Here is a 26095-nt window from a genome sequence, read left to right on the forward strand (position 1 = left end):
AAAATGTATAACTGATATTGTGTAATAGAAAGTAAAGTCTAAAAGAGTAGAGGATATGGGAGGGGTAGGAGAAAGGGAAAAAGGGAAAAGAAAAATATGTGAAAAGGAAAAAAATGGAAAGAATGTCCTTGTAAACAGGGAAGTGGGGAGGAGGAAAGGAGCGCTGGGGAATGGGGAAAAATAAGAACCAAGATAAAGGTACCATATAAAGGTACATGATCCCAATGATGTATTATAGACCTAAAATGTACCAATAAATTTAATAACGATTTTTAAAAAAAGACTCAGTCTGGCTTCAGAAACAAACCTTACTTTTGTTATGCCTTTCAATTTAGTATGAACCCTATAATGATGTTGAAATATTACAAGGTAGTTTTTACAAAGCCCTAATTATTACATTAAAATCGTTAGATAATATTCTATGACCCAAACTTAGATGTTTAGTTTCTTTTCAGGGTTTTGTTTTTGTTTTGTTAGTTGCATAACACTGCAATAAACATCTGTGACTTTTGGTTCCCAGAATGAAATGAATTAATAAAAAGTATGAATATTTTCGTGATCTTAACACATAAACTTTGGTTTGTTTTGAGGACAAGGTAAAGATAATAATCTACTCCATAATCTTTTAAAGCTCAGCTTTAAAGAATTTCAAAGGCTTCCCAAACCACTCCATACTAGAAAGTCAGTAATTCGGATTCATGTCAGATCATCTATACCACTAATTATGTACCTCATTACTCTAGCTCCTTAAATAATCAATCATATTAGACTGAATTACCAATGGAACCACTCACAGGACTAATGGCATAAAAGCTCAGTTTTCTTTCAATTAAAATAATAACTCAAAATCAACATGAACTTAAGTTTTATAATATAAATAATCTCATTCTAAAATTTAAAAATGGGTATTTGGAAATTGCTGATTCATGTGTTCCTTAATATCAGATTTTCTTGAAAACCACCAAAAAACTAAATGAAATGTATAACATATTGATTTGAAAACCTCAAATCAAGTATACACTGCAACTTACAGTAAGGAAACGATTGAGATCAGGAAAGTCAAAAACATTGGCAATTTCAGACAAGGTATTTAAAGTCATTTCTCTCTGGCGAGCTATGTCTTGTTTTCGCACTTCAGCATTCTGGCAAGGAATACTTGGAAGGGCTGTCATCTGACTGGAATGGAGGGATTCTACCAAAAACTACAGCAGAAACAACTCTGTTAGTTTTCACACAGGGAAGAAGTTCTAATCAATAATTTTTAAGCAAACATAAAGGACACTACTAAATTTCATGCTAAGGTCCACAACACAAATATAGGCTAAAACCAGAACTTTACCAAAGTTTAATCTTTTTTTTTCAAAGTTTAATCTTTTAGCCATTAATTGGGTATATCTTTCTGAAAATAAAGTGCTGAAACCATAAGTCAAGGCCATATTATCATAAAAGGGCTAAAAAATGGCATCTCTTTAGAGATTAGTTAAGTGTAGTAATTCAATTAATCATTAAGACGATTTTCCCCTCTCTTACCTGTATGTATTCAGGCCAACATGCTAAAATATAAATGTAAGATTCAGTTGTCTTAAATGAATTAAATATATCATTTAAAAAATAATATTCCAAAACAGACAAAAAGAAGTACATGACTTTTTTTTTTTTTTTTTGAGATGGGGGTCTCACTATCCTGCCCGGGATAGTCTCAAATTCCTGTACTCAAGCAATTCTCCCACCACAGCCTCCCTGAGCAGCTGTAATCAAGATGAATGCCAATGCTCACCTGACAGATGGGTTTCTTATACTGACTGAAAAAATTTTGTAGTTTAACACTTTTAGCTGAAACAAGTGCTCTAATTTCTGTGTATGCTGCTCCAGAGACAGATGCTGATTTGGATAACAAACAGTGCAGTAGGTGCAAGAGTGCAAAAGGTACCAAATCTCCTTTTGCTGCCCTAAAATTAAAAAACAAACAAACATACACATATACCTATAGTCAATGTCTCAGAAACCAATGGAAATCTACAAATATATACTGAATCACATTTTTCACTATATTATTAGATATGACCATTTCTTACCACTGAGCTATATCCCTAGCTGTCACTGTTTCTAATAATAGGCAAATTTTAAAGAGATAATGACTCAAATAAATGAAGAATATAAGAACTGTCAAATATACCTTCCAATATCACCTGTTGTAAGAATCAAGGTATCCTTCAATTCGTTATTTCTTGATATTTGGGCATGTGTGTATGCTTCCTTCATTCTCAAGACAAACAGCTAGAATAATAAATTTTACTGATTAAAAATTTTCAGTGCTAAGTTTATGAAAATCCAAAAGTTAAAAAATAAAAATTATCAACCTCTTTGATAAATCCATCTTCAGAATGCAAGGATTCCAATATATGTTTGATATTTCCACTAAAAGCCACTCTAACATCCTTGTGTGGATCTTCCATTAAATTTAATAAAGTTCCAAGAACTGCTTTTACATCTGTTTCATCTTCTCTAAAATCAAGATGCTTACAAAGATGATGCAGATTGTCTATGAAAGCTAAAGGGCAAAGAGTTTATATTCTCTAATTTGACATGTGAAACATTAAAGCTGTAGGGTAAAAACTTGTCAATAAGTAATACGCCTCAAACAATTCTACATTGCCTCACATGGCAACATTTAATATTTAAATATGCTTTATATTTAATAATGCCATAAATGATTTAAATCTAAAATAAACTTTTAGTTATAAAATAACTAGTCCTCATTTGATAGAACATTTTATGTTACCAAGATGGATTTAACCAAGATACAACGTGTAGCGGTACAAGATCCCAATGATGAATGTAATTGTATTGTATACCTAAAATGTACCAATAAACTTAACAAAAAAATAAAAAAGAGATTTAAACACACATTTCACTAATTCAAAATACCCTGAACTCAGGACTCAGCCTTACTGTTAACATTACAGGATTTATGGGGCCCTGGAAACCACCCACAATTTACTGTTTTGAAAATATGAGAATAATTCACAACTTTCTACCACAATGAATAGGTAATTTGTTTGGCCAAGTATTTCCGTAAATATCATGCTTCCAACAAACTTGTATTCCATTACCATTGCAAAGGGTCCAAAAAGATACAATCTACAATACTTAGCTGGACAAGGTAATCTATTTGAAGTTCTGAGGGTCCAAGAGATAAAAGGGGATACATTAAGTAGGTATGTGGTACACTAAAGAAGACATAGAATACTGAGCCTGACAAAATTAAACCAAGCATCAGGTACGCCCATTAGACTATGAAATCACAAGAACATTTTGAAAATCCAAAAATCTCTTTTCTTATTGGATTTGTGATACAGTCTAATACTAGTCATTTTGTTTGTAAGTAATCATTATCGAGCATTCAATCTATCAACTATTTTACTTGCTGTAATTGTTTAAGGCTTTAGGCTAATTCCATCACTAATTTGATACATGGCTCTTAAATTGGTTTTTGAAATGTTAAGTAAATCACAGTCACTCACCAAGTTTTACTGGACTAGATATCTTTTTTTTCAATAGGAAAAGAAACGGCTTACAAACAGAAGCTTTTAGTTGAGAAGATTCACAATTGTGTTGAGAAGTAGCTTTTACACTCTTACAGAAGAGGTCTACATGTCCATGTTCAGAGAAAGGTTCTATTAAAGAATTTGTCAAATAAAACATGCCATCAAGAGTACAGACAAGTTGACCAAGTATAGAAGCAAATTCTTTCTTGACAACGTCAGAATCATCTTTGACTTTATCTCTAGGGGGAAAAAAGAAAAAGTACTAATTCTTCCTTACATTTTTATCTTAGACTTGCTTCGTTTGGGACAAAGGTACTATAAAGACAAAGCTTAGAAGGAAAACAAACATTTAACTCCAAAACTGAAAGCATTTTTTTGCTCCATAAACTGAGCAATAAATGTAATTTTGCCTATAAGCCAGGTAATTATCTTTCCAATTAAATGATGTATTCAAATTAAAATACATACACAAGGATCTTGGGAATGCTGTTAGAAGAATTTTCCTGTTGCAGTAAGATAAAAAATCCATTAACACAACTAGCCCGTATTACTTCATGGGAGCTGTGCAGGGCCCAGTTATAAACTGCTGTTCTCCATTCAAGGAATATTCTTCTTGGAAACAGAGTTAGAAGAAATACACTTTGTGACCGTGCCTGTGGTGCTGAAGAAATTAAGTCTATTAAATAAGATTTGTAATGGTGCTAATTTTTACACACTTATTTATATATATTGTTATGTATGGATGTTGTGAAATCAGGTAACATTTAAAGGACATATAATATCTAGCTTAATTTAAAACTCCTTTTCAGAAAATATAGCAGGTACACTGAAAAAGGTCTTAAGCACAACCTTACTAAGTCATCACAGATATACAAACTGAAACAACACATTCATCAGGTAGCAAAACAACCTTAAAATAGTTATCTTCGTGAAATTTTCTTCTTTTTTCTGGGTAACAAAAATTTTAAAGTGCTACTATATCAAGTACCAGTGAGAATCTAGAACAACAGCAATGCTCGTATTTTGCTAAGAGGTGTGCAAACAGGCATATCTTCAGAGACTAACACAAAAGAATGAGATGAGTATGTGTAAATCCTATAACTCAGTAACCACTTACCTAGGCTGCTATCTTAAAATAGTGCTTCTCAAACTTTAATATGCATATAAGGTGCCTGATGTTAAAATGCACACTCTGAATCAGCAGGTCTAGTTGTAGGATAAGACTGTCTTATTTTTAACAATAAAATTTTACTTGTGATTCTGAACAACTGGAAACAATTTGATTGTCCAAAATGACAGAGTTTATCCATACAGTTGAGTATTAGACATTTAAATAACGTAACGAATTATATACATCATCATGATAATGCTGACCAATAAAATACAAGTTGTAAAAAGAAAGACAACTCTTATGTATTATTTAAGGATAAATACATATATGTTAAAAGTAATAAAACATTCATCAGAATAGTAAATGTCAAATTCAGAACAATAGGTATCTCTGGGGAAATCGAATTGAGAAGGGACAATCAATGGACTCCTATTATTTATCTAACACTATTATTTCTTACAGCAGAAAGTTGGTATAAGAGTGTATTATTATTCTCCATTTTTTTTGTATTTTGCAAATATTTCATAATTTTCTAAAATGAGGAATAAAGATATATAAGGATAAATTTCAAACTTTACAGAAAGGAAATGGGGCAGGCTTTCATCTGCTACTTATTACATATCCAATTCTTTCTTGCATTATAGTATTAGAAGTATAGCACCTCTTTAAATTATTGAAAAAAAATCTAAGTATTAGAAACTCTACAGAGATGAGTTAAAGCAAAATACAGAAAACATAATTTTGCAATCACTTACAGTAGCTATCTGAAGTCTTCTGGCTTAATGTTAGAAGATTAGTGACAAATGTAGTCAATTTTAAAGAGTCATCATCAGAATGAGAATAAATCCATGGAAGTGAGAGCATTCCACACAAATCCTCCAGAATATGATCTTCAAAAGAACTTTTTACTATACAATACATAACAGGACATCAATTATACTTTTCCTTAATCAAATCTAACTTTGTATCTTTTTCAATAAAAACATAGTCTAGGGCTGGGGATTTAGCTTAGTGCTGCCACTGCCTGCCTCCCAAGTGCAAGGTCCTGAGTTCAATCTGTGGTACCCAAATGAAAAAAAAAAAAAGTCTACACATCAAATTGTAACGCATATTCAAAAATAGGATTCTTAATTCTAAACATCAAATTGTAATGCACATTCAAAAATAGGATTCTTAATGTGAAGAGACATGAATGATTCCCTTTCCCCTTCTTTTTTGTGGTGCTGGTGACTGACCCCAGAGCCTTGATATGCTAAGTACACACTATACCACCGGGCTACACCTCCAGTCCCATGATGTTCTGAGATCTGTGAAGCCAAATAAATTCAATGGAACCTTATAAAAATATGCATCTATGTAGTCTTAAAGAGAACCGCAGCATTCCTCAGATTCTCAAATCAAAAATCTAAAAACTTATAAAAAAAAACTCTGACTAGAGAATAATAAATCAAAGGCCAGGGATTTAGCTCAGTGGTTCTGCTGACTGCCTCGCAAGCACAAGGTCCCAAGTTCGATTCTTATACCAAAAAAAAAAAAAAAAAAAAAAAAAAAAAAAAAGGAATAATAAATCAAAATATTACACAAATAAATTTGGAACTTGGAAATTACTGAAAATCTTAATTAACTGAAAAAAAATACTGGATATCCTAAACAATCATGCAATTAGGCTTTAGGCAAAAAGGAAAAGTATTTCTTCAATGATTAAGGTTATTCTGATCTACTGCTTATTTATACTTACCTTGCATATAAATCAAAGCATCATAAATCTTCACCACATTATCAATGACTGCCTCCAGTTCAGGTTTCTGAACAGATTCTAACAAATTCCTACAGCTCTTAAGCACTTTTGTATAAAAATTCAAAGGCATCCAAGTTAACACTACTGAGGGTTTCTTCTTAGATTCGTGTTGACAATCCTTGAAATTGTGGCTATAGGAAGTACATTTTTAAGAAGACATTAGAATTGAGATGAATTTTATTATAGTCAAACATAATATTGTAGTAAAGCCGAAGGAAACTGCGAGTATAAAACCTATAGGACTGAGGATATGGCTCAGCAGTTGAACCCTTAGAGCACTTGCCTAGAGTGTGTAAGGCCCCAGAACCATTTAAACAAACACAACAATAAAAACCTAACCTATAACCCTAAATCAATTGAAAGTAAATATGAAAGTCAATTAAAAGCATTATTATTTTATGTTTAATCTCTTCACGCTGGCTTAAATCATTTAATGATCTGAGAATTTAAATTAATCCAGGATCCTTGAATGTGGCTTCACCAGAGCTAAAAATGATAGAAGATGTGCCTTTGTAACTGTTACCTGGCTTGTAAACCCTCTCTTCATAACAGGGCAAAAATAGACTTCAGTCTAATAATCTATTCCTTTAGGTTATCTCAAATTTCAAATTTGATGCACTTGAAATAAACATACTTTCTCTAAAGTCTCTTTTACAACTTTGTATTGGTTAGATAAAAGTGAATCTGAAAATACAGAATGAATGTTAAAAAAAATAACAAGGAATGCTGGTCTAAAACGTGGCACTAAAATCAAAACTAAATCTTCAGAGAGAAATCACATTTTGGCATTTCTAATAGAAAATTTGTATTAAAAATACTGGATGGAAAAATCTAGTGAGTTCTAAATTCCTGCTCTTATCATTAAAGGAAAAATGGCATAGAGTCAAAAGAACACTAACTTTTCAGTTATACATAAATGTGTTCAGCTACCTTATAACTTGGTCCTAGGAATGTTAGTTTAGGCTTCTGAAGAAAAAGAACCTTAGGAGCCTCAATTTCTATCTATAAAATGGGCACAATAGCTTTAAACTCTAGGATTGTGATAAAGATTAAATAGGATGTGTATACTGACTAGCACAGTGCCCAGCATTTAGTAGACATTAAGCAGAAAATACTTTTCATCTATTTCACTGAAAAGTGTGTGTTCGAAGGTTATTAGAATCAAGTGAATAATAAGTTCTCCTAAAACAGTAAACCCAAACTCATTACAGGAAACCCACCCAGAAAATGTAAGAAATTATTTTACCGGTCCAGATTTTGATGAGAACAGTGAACAGTACACAAAGCAGTCAGTCGTAAGACAACAGCAAGTCCTTCTAAAGTCTCAATAACAGGTTTCTTTAGACTACTAGATTCAAGGGAAATCTGAAGGGATTCAGCTTTCTGTCTCAGGGCACTCCATATTATATTCTTTTTGCTCATATCCACGTTTATAATTCTACAATAAATTACAACCACAGTATAAAAACATTACTATTCAAATTCAGTTCAAGCATGAAACACGGGCCTAAAGGTACAGCTCAGTGGCACAGAGTGTGGCTTAACATGTGTAAGGCCCTGGGTTCAATCCCCAACACCAAAAACAAAAACAAAAACAAACAAAACAAGCAAAACCAGAAACACATCTAAGAGAAACAAATGCAATGTAACATCAATTTCTATCTGTAATACGATAGATTTAAAACAATTAAAATAATTTCAGGCTGGGTGAAATATGGCAATTTTTGGCTACATTAAAAACAACAACTTACCTGTTAACTGAAAAACTGGATCTACAATCTCAGAGATTTCTCATATATTAAAAAGCTAAACTATATTACAGGCCTGTAAAAACATTCAAAGTAACTATATTCAACCATCAAACATTTCATACTAGAATAAACTACAAGAACTAGTAAAATATTTTAAGCATTCCTTTGACTATATTTTGTGTGTATGTTTAAATCAAAGTACTTCACTAAAGTTGATTTTTTAAAGTGAATAAACTTTTATTAAACAACTAAATAAAAACTGAAGGAGGTCATACTCTTCAGACTGTTTTGATGCTCTTTTGGAGGAGTTTAGAGAGGAGCTGAGTCTACGTCTTTTGGGGGATAGTTCATCACTTTTACTGCTGAAGTTTTCCTGTTGGGTTTGGCAGTGGATCTCCTCAATGATTTTCATACTTTCCATTTTCAACGCTGAATAAAGTGGGCCCAACAAGTACTAAGAAAACAAAGATAATTTCAAAAACTCTTAGAAAACATGTCTATTCTGTATATACGCAACAAGAATGTGCTGGATGGTATTTATGTTTTCTAGTAAGGTAAACTATTTTTAGGGTTTCATAAGGCAAACCAAATACCTCAGTTAATCCATATTATGTCAGTCTACACACTAAAGATGGTACTACAATCACAAAAATCTTCAGACAAAGCTTTCTTCTGTTTTCTCTCTATAAACATGTTACAAAGAGAAAGTCTATAAAGGAATCAGTAAATTTTTTCTTACTATAAATCCAGCAAGATTTAGAGACACTAACTAAAATGCTAATCAAATGTGCATTTTATCACATTGCCTGTCTCCCACAATCCAAACAGGAAAAAGGGCGTAATTTGGTATAACTAAGTTATTGATAGGCTCTCTAAAAGTGATTGATTATAACCTAGCAAAGATAAAATCTATGTGAGGAATGAAAGTTTCTATAATTAAGTTGATAATTAGACCCCTTCAGCTAAGAATGCAACAAACACATTTATACTTCATAAATTTTATTTGAAAATACTCCACTCCATTGGCAGTTCATTAATATCTAAATTAACGAATACTTCTGAAATCAACGTAAAAATCCCTAATAGGGAACCATACTAGACTGTGAAAACTATGTCCTCAAAACACATTATTAAGATACTCTGTCTTCTCATTATTACATCTTCACATATGCAGAAACTTAAATGAACAAAATACACACTTAACAAGTGACATTAAATATTACTTACCTCTACATTTACCTGATCTCCTAGAACATCCACAATAGCTCTACAAATATTTCTCACATAAACATTCCTGACTTGTAAGGCAGATTCATACTCAGCTGGCACAAATTTAAGGAAATACTGCAGTAAATGACACAATGCTGCTTTTAGCAAATCAGACTTGAGCTGCAGAAGCACACCATCTTCAAACATGACACAGAGATTTTCCAGCAGCATATTTAAATAGACAGGTTCAATATTTTTATAAGCTTCCACTTCAAAGGGGAATAATGTCTTTATTAGTTTTGATAATGGCTCTTCATATAATTTCAACTGGTCAGCATCCATTTCTACTAGGTGCTTTAATAATTCCACAAAAGAGCTGAAGAAAATGCTGGCTGGTTGTGCTGGTAGTCCACCAAGTTCAAAGAGTTCAGTTAAAAGGCTAATTGTTAAGGATTTAATTTTTGGACTACCATACTCTAGGAGAACACAACCTATCCTCCAAAGTCTGAGTTCTTGCCTTCTAAAAAATACAACTGTAATAATGCGAGTAAGAACTACTAGTAAAGTAACTTCAACAAATTCTAAATTTTGCATGCTCGTGAAGTGCAAAGGAGCTGATTGTAGACATCCCATGTGTTTATCTAATTGGCTTAAAAATCGGTTAACGACCACTGGCCATTCCATAATATCTCCCATTGCATTTCTTCTGTGGAGGTAGATCAAGTCTTCAAAAAGACATAATAATTCCTTTGTAAGTACCCCAAAAATAGCAGGACTCTTGTTTTTAAAAAGAAATAGTAATGAGCAGATAACTTCAGAGATTTTCTTATGTAACACGTAACAGGATGGAGTTGTTGCAATCCGCAAAAGTCTTGTTATGATCCAATTACTGAATTCTTTGAAATAAACAAAAAGATGTCAAAGAAACAAATGTCAGAAGTGTTATATAGTTTTAGTTTGCTCAATGCCTAATGCCTGATTTTCAATGTACAGTCTTCATTAACAAAATAGTCTACATTTGTTATACAACGAAAACATATATCATAGTAGTTTAGAATAGCAGCATTGAGTCAGACAGACAAGGGACTAACTAGCTGCTTGAATTTGGCATTTCTCTGTACCTTTTTACCTTCATCTACAAAAGTAGAATAATCTACATTATAGGTTGCAGTGAGGATCAAATAACATAATGTATGTGAAAAACTCAGCAGAGTCCCCAAGATATAAGAAATGTCCAGCAAATAGGAGCTAGTATAACTCCTATGTATTGAGTGGTGGGGCTGAAGGTGCACTTCAGTGGTAGGGCTTTCGCCCAGCACATGTATAGCCCTAGGTTAGTCCCTAACAAAGAAAAAAAAAAAAAAAAAAAAAAGGTTAATGAGTAGTGACTCTATCCCATGTGCTCAAGAATAAATCATAGTTGTCTTCCTGAATCCTACAGTATAGTTTCTTGAACTTTTGATAACTAAGAAATACATATGGTGACACTATATACATATCATTATATTGAAATATACTAAACAAAAGTTTCATGAACTTTTAACAGTAATCACTCTTGTTACATGTAATATATCTGTGATATTTTTCTAGTCTATTTCATTATGTTTTTTTAAAATTATGTTTTAATAGTAGTGCAAAAACATACATGTAGATCAATGGAACAGAAGAGAGGATGCCAAAACAACCTCAGGCACATTCAGCCATCTGTTTTTTGAGAAAGGGGTCAAAACATATGGTGGAGGAAAGCAGCACAGATAGTCCCTTTAACAAATGCTGCTGGGAAAGCTGACTATCCACATGCAAAACATTGAATCTAGAATTGTATCTCTCACTATGTACTAAAATAAAATCAAAATGGACCAAAGATCTAAATATTAAAACAGAACCAGGCATGATGACACTTCTATAACCCTAGCAGTTGGGAAGCTGAGGAAGTATTTCCATGAGTTCAAGGCCAGCCTTGGGCTATGTCAGTGAGTTCAAGGTCAGCTTGAATTATATAGCAAGACTGTGTCTCAGAAAAACCATAATAATTTTAAAAAATAAAACAAACACTTAATCTGCTGGAAGAGTAAAACAGATAAAACTCTTAAAGACATAGGCATAAAAGGACTTTCTGGAATACCAATTGTATAAGAAATAACATCAAGTCTTACAAGCACAAGGACCTGAGTTCAATCCCCAGTACCAAGAAAACCCCCCAAAAAACCAAAAAACAACAACAAAAAAAACATCAAAAATCACCAAATGGGATTATATCAAACTAAAAAGCTTCTGCACAGCAAAAGAAACAATCAACAGAGTAAAGAGACAACCTACAGAATGGGAAAAAAAGGGTCAGGGATTTAGCTCTGTGGTTCCGCTGCCTGTCTCGCAGATGCAAGGTCCCGAGTTCGATTCCCAGTAACAACAACAACAACAACAACAACAACAACAAAAACGCAGAATGGGGAAAAAAATTTTTGACAGCTACTCTTCAGACAGAGGATTAATATCTAGAACATATAAAGAACTGGCCAGATGTAGTAACACATGCTTATAATCCCAGCAGTTGGAAGGCTGAGAGAGGAGTATAGCTGCAGGTTTGAAAACAGCCTGGGCTATACAGTAAGTTATTCAAGGCCAGCTGAAAGTATATAACAAAATCTTGTTTCAAGGGAGGAAAAATAAATCAATAATTAAAAATTAGACTCTCAAAAATAAAAGACCAAACCAAAACATGGGCAACTGAAATGAACAGATACTTCTCAGAAGAAGTACAAATGACCAATAAATACATGAAAAGATGTTCAACATCTCTGGCCATTATAGCAATGCAAATTAAAACAAACCTGAGAGATTTCATCTTACTCCAGAAAAAAAAAGAAATCAAGTAAACGCTTGTGAGACGTGGAAAAAGGAACCCTTCTTCCTTCATTGTTGGCACAAATGTAAACTAGTACAACCACTATGGACATCAGTACGGAGAGTCCTCAAAAATTAAAAATAGAAATTCCATTTGACCCAGCTATTCACCATTAAGTGTCTTATCAAAAGACTTAAAGACGTCACATTACAGTGATACGTGCAAATCTATGTTTACAGCAGCACAACTGTTAATAGCTACATTTTGGAAATAGCATGTAAGTCCATCAATGGATGAATGGTATTTATATATAATGGAAGTACTACTCTGCCACAAAGAAGGAGAAATTTGGGTTTTTTTGTAGGAAAATGGATGCACCTTGAAATTATAATGTTGAGAAATAAATCAGACACAGCAGCTTAAATATAACATAGTTTCTCCTATATGAAAAACCCAAAGTATAATAATTTAAAGAGCAAAATGAGGGCCAGGGATTTAGCTCAGTGGCAATGCAGATGCCTAATAAGCGCAAGGTCCTGAGTACTGCAATAACAACAAAAAAAAGGAGCAAAATAAGACAATGGGAAAAATATTGTATATGTGCTATCTCAGAAGAGCAGAAATGGGTAGATTTCACAAAGATTGCAGATGAATGCATGAATAACAACACCACTTACCAATACAGCTATGTTTGGCCTCATTGTGCCCCTGGCTTCCACTCACATTTACAAACATAAGTGGGGAAGATTTCATGATATGCTGGATGAAATCAAGCAACATCACAGAGGTTGGCTGAGAGTCAATTTTCTTTACAAGTTCTACAGCAACTAAATAAAAGATTTAAAGAGTCATGACAAATTAAACAATAAATCTTTAATTTTTTTTTTTTTTTTTTTTTTTTGAGGTACTCAGGACCTTGTACTTGCCAGGCAGGTGCAGAGCCACTGACCTAAATCCCCAGCTCTCAATTTTATCTAATTTTAAATATTAAATAATCATATGTACTCACCTATCATACAACCAATTCAGCAAATGTGCATTATAAATTTGGCACTGTGCTAAAATCTGAGAGATTTTTAAAAAATCCCATAATCTGGTGAAGGAGTCAAACTAATAATAAAAGTACAATATGATAACAGCATTAATCTAGAAGAAGAGGAAACGGGTCTGGGAAGATACAGTTAAGGAATTCCTAGAAGAGGAACTGGTCAAGCAGAAGGGAAAGGCAACTGCTCTAAACAATGAGAGTACTATAAAAATATACATTTTGCAATTATTTCTAGTCCTTTGTTTTTTTTTTAAGCAACCCATAACTTTACTGATTAAAACAAGACTAAATGGTTATTATAAATCATAAAATCTGTATGTGCCAAATCTAGAATAAAAATTAAACCCTGAGCCAAATGCTACTCCACATTAGCCTTTTTCATGTAATTTCAATCTAAAAGATAAATACTATCAAGTTGACAAGAATCAATTCAAGAACTCACAGAATTCTATTACCTCTTACCAACAAAGGCGGCACTAATATTTAAAGAGCTTTTTGTAGCATTTACTGTCTCCCTAGCTGGTACAAAATGTTGCTAAAATAAGGTCTACATGATTGGACTCGGCAGACTGTTTAAAAGGCTAGATTACTAATAAAAAAAATTATTTAAAAACCTAAATCACATTATATCACAAGCAGTAAATGAATAGCAATGTGCTTAAAAACAGTAATTATCATAAATAGTAACTTTATAAGTAAAACTACATGGAAAAAAACATGAAAACATAGAAAAAAATTTAATTCATAAAGCTTATATATGAAATAACTATAAGAAAGTTTATATAAGAAATCTTACCAACATTTACATCTGTAAGTATTCGGTCAATAAATTGACAAAGAATTTGTCTTGGCTTCTGTACAACTGAATTATATTCTTCTGGAGTGGCACTAAAAATACAAATAAAAGATTTTAATCCTTAAGGTGACTCATAATTTCATTTGCAAAAATTCTCTAAAGTTGGGCCAGGCATTTAGCTTAGTGGTTCCACCACTTGCTTTGTAAGCACAAGGTCCTGAGTTCGATACACTGTACCAAAAACAAAACAAAACAAATTATCTAAAGTTGAATTTATCAAATGTGTTTAGTTTCAATGCATTTGTAATATTCTGATTAAAAAGTAAAAAGTTAGACTAAATACATTGTTACAAACAGGAGGGGGAAAAATAAAGAAAGATCAAAGATCTCTACTTTGAAAACTGTAGCACTGTGAAAAGAGACTGAAGAGGATATCAGAAAATAGAGAGACATCCCTTATTCTTCGTTAGCAAGAACCAATACATTGAAAATGGCCATACTCCCAAAACTGTTATATAGAGTTAATGCAAATGTGATCAAAATTCCAACAGCGTATCTCACAGAATTAGAGAAAACAATCTTAAAATTCATTTGGAACCAGAAGAGACCTAGGATAGCAAAGGCAATTCTGGGCAACAAAGGCAAGGCAGGGGTGGGTGGGTATCCACAACCCTTAACCTAAAATTACACTACAAAGCTACTGTGATAAAAACAGCATGGTACTGGAAAAAGAAAAGACCCAAGGATCAATGGAACAGATTACAAGATGAAAAAACACTCAGCCACAAAGGAGCCAAACAAATGCACTGGAGGAAAGATAGCCTCTTTAATAAATAGTGCTGGAAAAATTGGGTTTCAACTTGCCTAAGATTAAAACTAGACCCCTATCTTTCACCATGCATTAAATTAAAATAGAAATGGATCAAAACAGAAACACTGAAATTTGATGGAAGACAGATTAGGTAGACTCTTTTTTGGGGGTGTTTTTGAGACAGGGTCTCACTATGTAGCTCAGACTGTCCTGGAACTCACTATGTAGCCCAGGCTGGTCTCGAACTGGCAGTGATCCTCCTGCCTCAGCCTCCAAAGTGCTGGAATTACAGGCATGCACCACCATGCCTGGTCGTTAGGTAGAACTCTTGAAGACATTGACATAGGAAGAGAGTTTATGAACAAAACCTCAGTCACATGGGAACTATCACAAAGAATCAACAACTGGGATCATCTTAAAAAGCTTTTGAACAGCAAGAGAAACCACTAACAGTAAAGAGACAACTCACAATGTGGGACAAATTTTTTACCAGCTGTTCTTCAGACCAGCCTGGGCTACATAGTGAGTTTCAGGTCAGTCTCAACTACATAGTGAGACCCTGACTCAAAAAAAAAAAAAAAAACCCATTTACTAATACATTAGTACTTTAGTCAATGAGAAGAATTTTTTAAAAAAATTTAAGGGGTCAGGAGATATAGTTTAGTGGTAGAGCACATGGTTACCATGTATGAGGGGCCTACGTTCAATCCCCAACACCCAAAAAATTAAATTTGTTTTAAAAAATTTTGCAGCAGTTAGAACATGTTGGGAATCTGTACTGGATATACTGGCTCCTAATCACATTTAGGACAGCCAGTGAAAATACTAATATACAGTTGTGTGTACGAATATTAATATGTAACATTCTGTAAGACATATGGTTTGGAGAAACATGTTTGGATTACCAAATTGAAGATGAGAGTCAAAGGCAGGAAAGAGAAAAAGGTCACCCAGAAAGACTTTACAGAGTAAAGATTACTAAGGGCAAAAAAAAAAATGTATCTATCTATCTACTCTATCTAAAATCAGGATAAAATTAAATTCCTGAGAGACTGAGCAAAAAGCCCAGCAACTATCACATTGACATCTCATTTTTTTTTCACAAGTTTAACTGCCATAGTCAAATTAAGAAGAAAAAATATTTGGAAAAAAAGAAAGGCCTGAATCTGAAACCCAGCTCTGATACTTGTTAGCTACAACTTTGATTCTCCAATTTCTGTGACTCCCCCCTTCAGTGTGAACCCAGGGTATTCACACTGAGCTACATCCCCAGGCTTTTTTATTTTCTATTTTGAGACAGAGTCTTGCTAAGTTGCTAAGTCTCTCAGGATTCCCACGCTGGGCTTGAACTCTTGATCCTCTTGCCTCAGCCTCCTGGTTTGCTGGAGTTACAGGCCTGTGCCACCGCTCTGTTTCTTAATATATAACCAGTGACATACTTGCTCAATCTATAGTATGGACATGCTATGAAAAATGATAAGCTTGTTTGAAGTACTTTCAATGAAAAAATGATGGCAATTAAAAACTATTTGATAACTGTCTATATATTTCACTTTTCTATTCCTGCTATCAGAATAACTGCAACTCTAAATGAAGCTGTTGAAAAAAAGGCTGTATATAAATCCAAGGAACCATTAGTTTTACTAACCTGTCTCTTGCAAGAAAAGTATTAATCAACTAATTCTACATTAAATCAAGATGGAAAACAGTGAACTTCACAGTAACCCTGAAAGATTAACTTTATCAACTTCCTAAAATGACCACTTGTACTCATCTTGTTTTAGAAAAGTAGTACTTTACAAAATGTTGACATGTGTATGCTTGTCACATCGACACAAAGTGAAAAAAAATTCAAGGGCCAGAGATGTAGTTCAGGGGTGCCATGCCTGCCTGGCGAGCTCAAGGTTTGATTCCTGGTATTGGAAAAAAAAATTTTTTTTCATCCAAAAGACTGAAGAAGTTAGAACTAGAATGATCTGATTTATCCTCTTATTTATGTGTGAAAGACTATATCCATTTGTATGATCAACTAGTGGAAATGACCACCCAACCGCAATACAAACAGCGAAGCAGATACCCCATGACTTAACAACAACAGTACTGACTTTATATACAAAATTTCCTGTTTAAGAAATTGAGAAGCAATTGTTCCAACTGGTAATTCAACTATGATACTAGTATATACCCATTTATTTCTTATTTTCAGTGAAAACAAAACCAAAAAAATCCTACTGTTCGGACTTTAGACCCGTTTGAGGGAAGCCTACAAGTGTTAAAGCACCTTTCGCCTCTCTTTAGTAAGATAATTCGTATACATGCGTTTACTCTTGGGTTTATAGAAAACAGGCATTTATTTACAAATGAAATAATATTAAGTCATCTTCAACTCTTGGCTACACTGGCACTTTAGATTTTGTGGACCCTGTGGCGATGGATTCTTCATGGATTGGGCTATCAAGGCGAATAAAATCACATCTTTAAAACGGACTACGACTTCACGTCGGAGAGAGAAATTAATTTCCAGAGAATAAGTACTCTTGCTGAAAACGAAAAGCTGATTTCCCTCCCTCCATGGGCAGTGTTGGGATATAACGTAAGCCAATTCTTCCACGAGTTACCATAAAAAATATAAACTGTCTCATCTGAGGAAACAAGTTTTCGAGAGGCAAATGAGTGTAAAAAGAGGACCAGAAAGGGATCAGGAGGGATTCTCCCTTCCAGCTGCAGAAGGCAAAACCTCCAGGTTGTGGCGAGCGCTCAGGCGTCACGTAGGGAAAGGGGGGCTGGCGAGTGCTCCCCGTCCCCGGCCCAGATTCCCTTCACGTAGGTCTGGGACGGCGCCCGGCCCCTACTTAACCGCCGCTCAGCCGGGGAAGCGCCCAAATCAGACCCGGAGCTCTTCCACCGGGCTGAGGGGTCCGAGGCAACGCGCGGCTTAAGCGGAAAACAGGAGGCGCCTGCCGAGCTCGAAGAGGTCGGCGAGGGACCCAGCCCGCCGGGCCTGGCCCTACCTGCCCAGCTCCCGCAGAGCGGGGATCATGGAGGCCAGCTCCAGGCCATGCTCGCCCATGCTGAGACCGCGCGGTTCTCTACATCCGCGCCGCGCGAGCTCCCGGCTCCTCTACTGCTACCTCCGGTGCGAAGGCGCAACGCCAGACGGAACCTCGCGGGGCTCAAAACTCCTCGCGGAAGCGCTGGTCTTGCTCAGCGGGCCTAGGTTCTTTTCGGTTTAGGACCTAGGGGAAGCCTGGAGGCTGTAGAGGCGGGACGCGGGAGTAGTTCGGGTTTTGAGCGGGTAGTTTGAGTTTTGAGCTGCTGACCGGTCTGCGGATCCCCTGCTGAGATGCTGGGTTTAGCAACCCGGGATTTGGGTAGCAAAAAAGCTTGATGATTACCTTTCCATGGACTCCTTCGCTTCACAAACGTGAGAACAGAGAAGTCAGCGAGTACGGGCCAAGACCAGAGCCCAGGTTTAGAAAGCCCACACATTTGAAGTATTCCTTATATGTTCTGAGAGATGCAGGGCAAAAAAGTGGGGGGATCCTTCTTGTCTTTCCATTTCAGCACTTTTTCAACTTGAAGTCACTCAGGTTTGATTAGAGTCTTAAGAATCTTTAACGTTTAAAAATGGATTGGATTGGATTTATATCTCTCATCAAATCAGCAGCAATGTCAAGTATGGAAAGGTCACCAATTGTGGTCATTTAAAATCTTGGATTTAGCCGGGAGTGGTGGCGCACACCTGTAACCCAGCACTCGGGAGGCTGAGGCAGGAGGATGGCTGTGAGTTTGAGATCAGCCTGGGCTACATAGTGAGTTCTAGGTCAGTCTCAACTACATAGTGAGACCCTGTCTCAAAAAACCAAAAAACAAACAAACAAAAAGCTTAGGATTTAATTTTTAAAGTAAATAAATGTATTTCGGCTTTAGATATTTTCTACCTCCCCCAAATTGTTTACTTGAAAAATGGGCACCTGTTAATATGTCAACATTGTATATTTAATCAGGTAAAGCCATGCAGTATGTCTGCGTTTGTTCACTGGCACATGAAGATAATTACTGACACTGTATTAAAAAAAAAGTGGTGGCATGATAACCAAGTACTGTATGCCCCTGCCTCATGTGCTGTCCCCTTGCTTTGACCTTGAATAGCCTTACCTCATTGTCCCCTTTCCTCCACATATGTTCGCTGAAGTGACATCAGAGAGCATATAGACTATAACATACACACTCTTTTCCCCCTTCTTACTGTTTTAATTTGCTTCAGGCACTTAAAACCAAGTGATATATGAAAATTTTATTTACTCTGTTTATAAAGTTCTTGAAAGCAAGGTCTTGTCTGTTTTCTTCATTGTTAGATACCTAGGATGTAAAATAATGTCTGGTACATAGTTGGTGTTCAGGAAATAGTTGTTGAATAAAATCATTGAATGTTCTTATAGTGGAGAAAACATGGGATTAGGAATTTCAGACCCTGCAAAAGTTCTCATTCCATTTGTAAAGTGCTTAATTTCTCTGTGATTCAGTTTTTTTTTAATCTGTAAAATAGAATTAGTAATGTCTACCTTGCGAGATTATAGCAAAGGTTAAATAAGAGGTGGTAGAGTCATACAGTGGAACATCACTTCCCCTTTAAATGAATGAACTATACTATATATATACTTACAAGGATACATCCTGAAAACAATGTTGAGTGAAAAAAGCAAAGGTCAAATGCCATTATAACAGTATCATATCACTTAGGTATAATTTTTTTCTTTTTAGTTTTCTGAGAAAAGATCTCTCTATTATTTCAGGCTAGCCTTGAATTCACTATGCATCCCAGCACCGCAGGGATCCTCTTGCCTCAGTCTCTGGGAGCTGGGATTCCAGACATGTGCCACCATGCCCAGATAGGTATAATCTTAAAACTATAACATAATTATGTGAGCTATGTAAACACAATGATAAAAGTAGAAATATGGCTGGTATGGCTGGGGTATAGCTCAGTGGGAGAGTGCCCAACTGCTTGCCTACCGTGCATGAGGGCCTGTGCTTGATTCCCAGCAACACACACCCCATAACAATACGTGTGTGTGATTGGGAAGGCTATATATCAATTGCATAGCTAGTTATGCCTCTGGAAAGGGAAAGAAGGGGAAGAAATGATGAAGTTTCAACATAGCTCCATGCGTTTAATTTTAATAGGATTTGAATTAACCATGACAAATTTATAACATTTTTATATCTAAGTGGGAGTTACGTGACTACTATATTTGTATCTTTATGGTTAAGATATCCCAAAATGAATTTAAAAGTAATATACTTATTAAAGCTTAAATTATAAAGCATACAGGAAAAATAGTTTAGTAACTAAAAAGTAGCAAGTGTTACCTATTTTTAGAGCATAATGAGAAAAAATATAAAAATAATAATGTTTTTAGAAAGCAATATCAAAGTAGCATTCTAATTCTAAAAAGCAGTTTAAATCTCCTAAACATTATGAACAACAGAGCCCTGGAAATCTAATTTAATTCAAAAAGCCACTTTTATGCAAAACTGTGTTAGGAACTTCTGTGACAAATACAAAGATGAGGAAGATAAAATCAGTTTCAAGTAATGTACAATTTGTGGATATAGACCAAATATATGAAGCACCCAGAAAATTAAAATACAAGCAAAATCTGATGACTCCCTGATGACTGCTACAGAGAGATAGAAACAGCAGGCACTGAGGGGGGAAAAAAGAGGAAGAGATCATATCTACTCCAGTGGAAAGGGATATAGCATAGTGCTCCCTGGGTTTGATTCCTGGTGCAGCAAAAGAAAAAATAACAAAACAAAAAGGATGACTTGCTCAGTTTGGCTGGTGTTAAGGAAGGTTACAGTCTGAGACATTTATATTTCAGTAAATAATGGAGAAGTACTGGAAGATTGTATATTAAAAATGATAGTCAAACCTATACTTGAATTTGGTGGAAGTTGTAGGACAGAATTAAAAGGAGGTATGGGCCAGGGATTCAGTTCAGTGGTTCTGGATGGAGCCTGCCTTGAAAGCACAAGGGCTGGAGTTCGATCCCCAGTATGAAGTTGTTTAGAGAAATGAGCATCATTAGCAGTGTAGCAATCAATGAGCAATTGATGTTGCAGCAGTCAGCGCTCCTAGCAGTATCCTCTGTCCAAGGACCCATGTATTTCTGTCCTCTCCCGAACTTTTGGAAGAGTTTTTCATATATTCTGATGCTTTTTTTTTTAGTCTCACTCAGCCCTAAACCTACCTACACTATATGCCTTGTCTACCATCCCTGACGTTGCTTCTTGCCGGAGTCACCAATGATTTTCATATAGCTAAATCCAAACGATGTTGACCAATCCTTTCCCTTCTTGATTTCTCAACAGCATTTGACAATGTAGAGCACTACCTTTGGGGAAAACTTGATGGGGGCGTGCTACAAGACTATCTTGTTAGCAACACTTCCTTCGCCATTAACTATGGGCATTCCTCAGGATTCTAGCTTAGTTCAGACCCCCTTCCCCCACTGGTAGGTACAGAACCCATGGCTTCACACATGCTAACCAGTGCTGTCATTGGCTGTACCCTAGCTCCGCTGCCTCATTTTTATTCTTGGGTGACCTTATTCACTCCCAACAGTTCACTTAACTTTCCATCCTTGCATCACTCCCAAATTCACTGCTTTTACTCTGCTCTCTCTCATAGTTTATATTTCATATTCTTACCCTCCTACTGAATTTTTCCCCTCAAATATTCTCTGGCACTTTAGTGTTTAAACTTTATTTCAAGGATTTTCAAGCATATACAAAAGTCAGCGCATTAACGAACTCCCTTATGTCTATCACCAGTCAGCAATTAATCAGTTTTTGTTTCACCTATAGTCACCCCTTTGATTTTCCCTCTCTACAGATGGATTACTTTAAAGAAAATCTCAGAAATCATACCAAATTATCTGTAAATACTTCAGTTTATATCTCTAAAAGATAAACACTCAGTTCTGCCTCCTAAACATCAAATCCATCCGTTTTCCTCCAGGTCATCCATCAGCTCTTGCCCATATTACTTCAGCAGCATTCTGGTTCCCTATCTTCCCTTAGTCTTGCTTTCTCTCTGATCCATTCTCCATACTGGTGTCACCCCCTCCCCCGACATTGCATGTGCTAAGCAAACAACCTGGCACCGAGCTACACCCCCAGCTTTTGTACTTTGTGACAGGGTATGGCTAATTTGCCCAAGCTGCCCTTGAACTTGAACCCCTCCTAACTCAGCCCCCAAATAGCTGGGGTTACAGATGTACACCACTACACTCAGGCCTTTTTTCAATCATTGCTTTTGTTGAAATTTTAAAAATATGCACCTTCATATGTGTGTTTTATTAACGGCATATATTTACTACTACATTTTTATGTAAGTATGGACATAATTAATTGTTAACTGGCTCCTATGTTCTTCCCCACCCTCCTTTTACCGTTTGGGGTGATGCAGAGTGCAGAGAAAGATGAAGCAGGCTGCAGAGAAGGTGGTATGGGTGTGTCCCAGTGTCCTTGGGATTTCTTAAATTTGGTATCCCAGATCAAGTTGACAAAGGGGCACCAAGCACTGTTGCAGAAATTCCAGAGAGGGGCCGGGGATGTCGCGCAGCAGCACAGGGAAGTGAGAGGCCCTGAGTTCCCATCTCTATTCGAGGTACCAAAAAAAATTCCCTTGAAGTGAGCCATGAGGGTAGAAGTGTCTCCATTAACGATTAAACTATTGCTAATATGACCACTAGGTGGCACTACAACGCAGTTGAGACCGTGATGGACTTGATTTGCTGCTAGATGGCCACACTCGATTGGTTTCCTGGGCAAGTTCAACTCTAAAATGTTGTTTTCCTTCATTTGTGGTATTACGACAGTTGGGATTTTACAGTATAATGCATTTTATTAAGAATGCAGTGACATATAAATATTAAAGAAATGAGATAAAAATACAAATTCCTTTCTAGATTTGAATGGACTTTGATGGAAACCTTCTTGGCATACCCATACACACAACCAATAATTCGTGTTTTTAGCAAGCTACTTCTTGATCTCTTGTTTTTTTTTTTTTTTTTTTTTTTTTTTTTTTTGGTACTGAGGATTAAACTCGGGTCCTTGCGCTTGCAAGGCAGGCCACCGAACCGCTGAGCTAAATCCCTGGCCCTACTTCTTGATCTTGATATTGTCCAGAGTTGTTTTAATTGTCAAATATAGATTAAAGTAAAAAGGTGGGTACATATCTGTTGGTTTTCATTGAGTTAAGCCTCAAATGATGGACAGCATAACTATTAGACAACATTCTGATATTTAATAAAACAAAATAAGTGATCAAATACAGCCAAACTTCACTAACGCACTGGCCCTATTTAGTAGAGAACACTACAAAAAATCCATTATAAAACAGACCTCAAGGCTCAGGGATTTAGTCTAGTGGTTCTGGTGCCTGCCTTGCAAGCGCAAAAAAAAGAAAAAAAAGAAAAAAAGAAAAAAAAAAGACCTCAAGCTGGATATGGTGACGAAAACCTGTAACTCCATCACTTTGGGAAACTGGGGCAGGAGAATCTGGAGTTCAAGCCTGGTTTGGGAAATTCAGCAATTTATTGTGACTGTCTCAAACTAAGAAATTAAAAATTCCTGAGGGTGTAACTTCGTGTGTAAATCCCTGGGTTTGAACTCCAGGATTTCTCCCCTGCTCCCTCTCTCACCACAAATTATTTCACATGATGTAACTTAAAATGTTTAAGAAACTTAAAAGTAAAGCCATCCCCCGCCTTGTGGCAGTTCCACATGTAATAAAACTGTATTATAGAACTAGGACCTCACTGGAGACGATTCAGATATAACAACACGAGCCATTTCCCATGCATCTAGGACAGTTCTTTCTCCGTAATAAATTACTGTTGTTTCCATTACTAAGTTCTCAAAAAAGACTCTAAGATTATATAAAATGTATTGGAATAGTAATGATTATTTGCATTTGAAATCATTATTTTTACTTCTCCCAAACTACTTGCATCTGTTAATATCCCCCAGGAACTCTCTGGAAGCAAACGAAGCACACAAAGAAAAGTTGCAGAGTTCTCAAATTCAAGCGTGCATCATAATCACCCGCAAGACTCCTTAAGACAGTTTTCTCAAAATCATTCCCAGAGGTTCTCATTCAATAAGGAGACTCAACATTTGCATTTTTACGTACAATATCCAAGCTGCTGCTGCTGGTCACTGACCACTTTGAGTCAGTACTGCTTTAGAGTAGTGGCTCTTAACCTTGGTGCAGGTGCTTTTCAAAAAGTGTCTGGGCGGACATCTGCTTTGATTGGTTTGGGTTAGGGCGTCTATATTATTTATATGCATTTCTCTACTTACCAATAAGTTCAGGTATCTCCTCAAAGATCTATTGCTCATTTTGGATTTTTCTAAAAAAATTACCAGTTTAGAACTTTATCAGTTTTAATATGGTGGTGTCTTTTAAAATGAATATTATGGATGTTCATCCCTTTCTGATTTATAGTCTGAGAATATTTATTCTTGACTAAGTGGCCCTTGTTATAGAGGAATTTAACTTTTATTGTATTTGCAATGTTAATATGCCAAATCTATCCATCTTTCCCTTTATGGCCCCTGGGTTTTGAATCTTGCTTTGAAAGAGGAATCACAAGATTAAAAATGTTTTCTGTACGTTTACTGAGTTTTTTTGTTCTCTAGCACTAGTTTTATTTATCTACAGGTTACTGTTGATAAAATTGTTCCCCAAATGTAGAGTGTGTAAGCTGGGACTGAAGCCCGTTCCACTAGTTTAAGAATAAAGAGGTTTAGGACTAGCAGTGCAGCTCTGTGGCAGAGCACTTGCCTACCACGTATAAGGCTCTGAGCTCAATCCCTAGTGCTAAAGGAGAAAGAATAAAGGGGCTTTTCAAGGGACATATGTAACATGCAGGAACTTTTTGATCTGTATGCTTCATCATGAGTATTCAAGAACACCCCAAATTACCTGTAAAGCAGTTGCTAACTCTGAAAGGATTAGGAAACTGAAAAATTAGAAATTTGCGTTGTGTCTGTCCCATACAATTCAAATTTGAATAAACATCTTACGTGACTTAGTGGAACCTAAATCACGTTTGGTAACCTAGCTACAAGTCAATGTGGGAAATACTGGCTTTGGCTTTCCAGGAAGGCATCTGAGAGTTGGGCAGCCCATGCATGCTATCTTTTTAATATATTACTGACTAGTCCATCATTGTCTACTTTGAAATGTTATTTTTATATAAATACATATACTATAGAAGTGTGTCATAAATGAAAATATATTTGGGGATAATTTGCAACCTCTGCCACACTCTACAGCTCTGTTTATAATTTGCCGTTTGTTTCAGTTTAATGTTATACATTTTTTTTCAAATGAGGAGTATAACATGTAGAAAATATAATAAACTTCCCCAATCATCCTTCTAGGCCCTAAAGCAATATTTTTTTTTCCTGCCACTATTAAGCTGGCTCAATTCTAAGATAATGGCTTACTTTGATTTTCCACATAATAACCTGTTTGTCTTCTGAAACCTAGGCCATCCATTTCGGTTTTTGTTTTTTGGTTTTTTTGCACCGGGGATTGAACTCTGGCCTTCACGCTTACAAGGCAGGCTCCAGAACCACTGAGCTAAATCCTGACCCTAATTTTTTAATTTCAGTCATCAAAATTTTCATACATTACAGATATTCACCTTTCCAAAGTATATAGTTAATTTTTCTGTACACACTACATCTCCTCATGTCTCTCTAAAAATATTAACTACAGTTTTCAAATTTCTCCTGCTTGTTCTCTAGTTGTTTTCTTTAATACTATTAATAGTTGCAGAAATGGTGCCTCTTTCATGATGAATATTATTTTCCCAGTGTGTGACAGTGTGTTAGCTATCTGTTCAACTTTTGTCTTTTAGAATTTTTGTTCAGTTTTCTCGTTATTTACTTAACCTTGGTGGGTTTGGGTGAGGACCAGCCCTGGAGATACTGATTTCCTAGAATTTCAGTTGGTAGGTATGGTGTAGGTGTGTGCTTCACTGGCTGTTTTGATCCAATCCCGGGGGTGTGTGTCTTTTTATGTCTTATTTCTCAGGTTATTATTTTCTTTTCTGAATTATATTTTTAAAAGAAAAAAGAACAACTATTAAA

General features: G+C 35.6%; 1 protein-coding gene across 1 annotated transcript in view; it reads right to left on the reverse strand.

Annotated features, from left to right (window-relative positions):
- The window catches only part of Atr (ATR serine/threonine kinase), a 101709-nt gene extending 83605 nt beyond the window's left edge, over window positions 1-18104 (reverse strand). Inside the window, exons 1-14 of the mRNA XM_010608182.2 lie at window positions 17929-18104; window positions 14107-14198; window positions 12940-13089; window positions 9436-10313; window positions 8484-8662; window positions 7704-7895; window positions 6398-6588; window positions 5415-5567; window positions 4017-4209; window positions 3525-3787; window positions 2361-2551; window positions 2177-2277; window positions 1778-1949; window positions 1032-1202 (exon numbers count right to left, since the gene is read on the reverse strand). Of these exons, the coding sequence (XP_010606484.1) occupies window positions 1032-1202; window positions 1778-1949; window positions 2177-2277; window positions 2361-2551; window positions 3525-3787; window positions 4017-4209; window positions 5415-5567; window positions 6398-6588; window positions 7704-7895; window positions 8484-8662; window positions 9436-10313; window positions 12940-13089; window positions 14107-14198; window positions 17929-17987 (2985 nt within the window). The 5' untranslated portion in view covers window positions 17988-18104. The remainder of the gene's footprint in view (window positions 1-1031; window positions 1203-1777; window positions 1950-2176; window positions 2278-2360; window positions 2552-3524; window positions 3788-4016; window positions 4210-5414; window positions 5568-6397; window positions 6589-7703; window positions 7896-8483; window positions 8663-9435; window positions 10314-12939; window positions 13090-14106; window positions 14199-17928) is intronic.
- Window positions 18105-26095: the final 7991 nt, after the last annotated feature.

Source organism: Fukomys damarensis, unplaced genomic scaffold (assembly GCF_012274545.1).
Source record: "Fukomys damarensis isolate Sample0158 unplaced genomic scaffold, DMR_v1.0_HiC HiC_scaffold_37, whole genome shotgun sequence".
NCBI classification, from domain to species: Eukaryota; Metazoa; Chordata; class Mammalia; order Rodentia; family Bathyergidae; genus Fukomys; species Fukomys damarensis.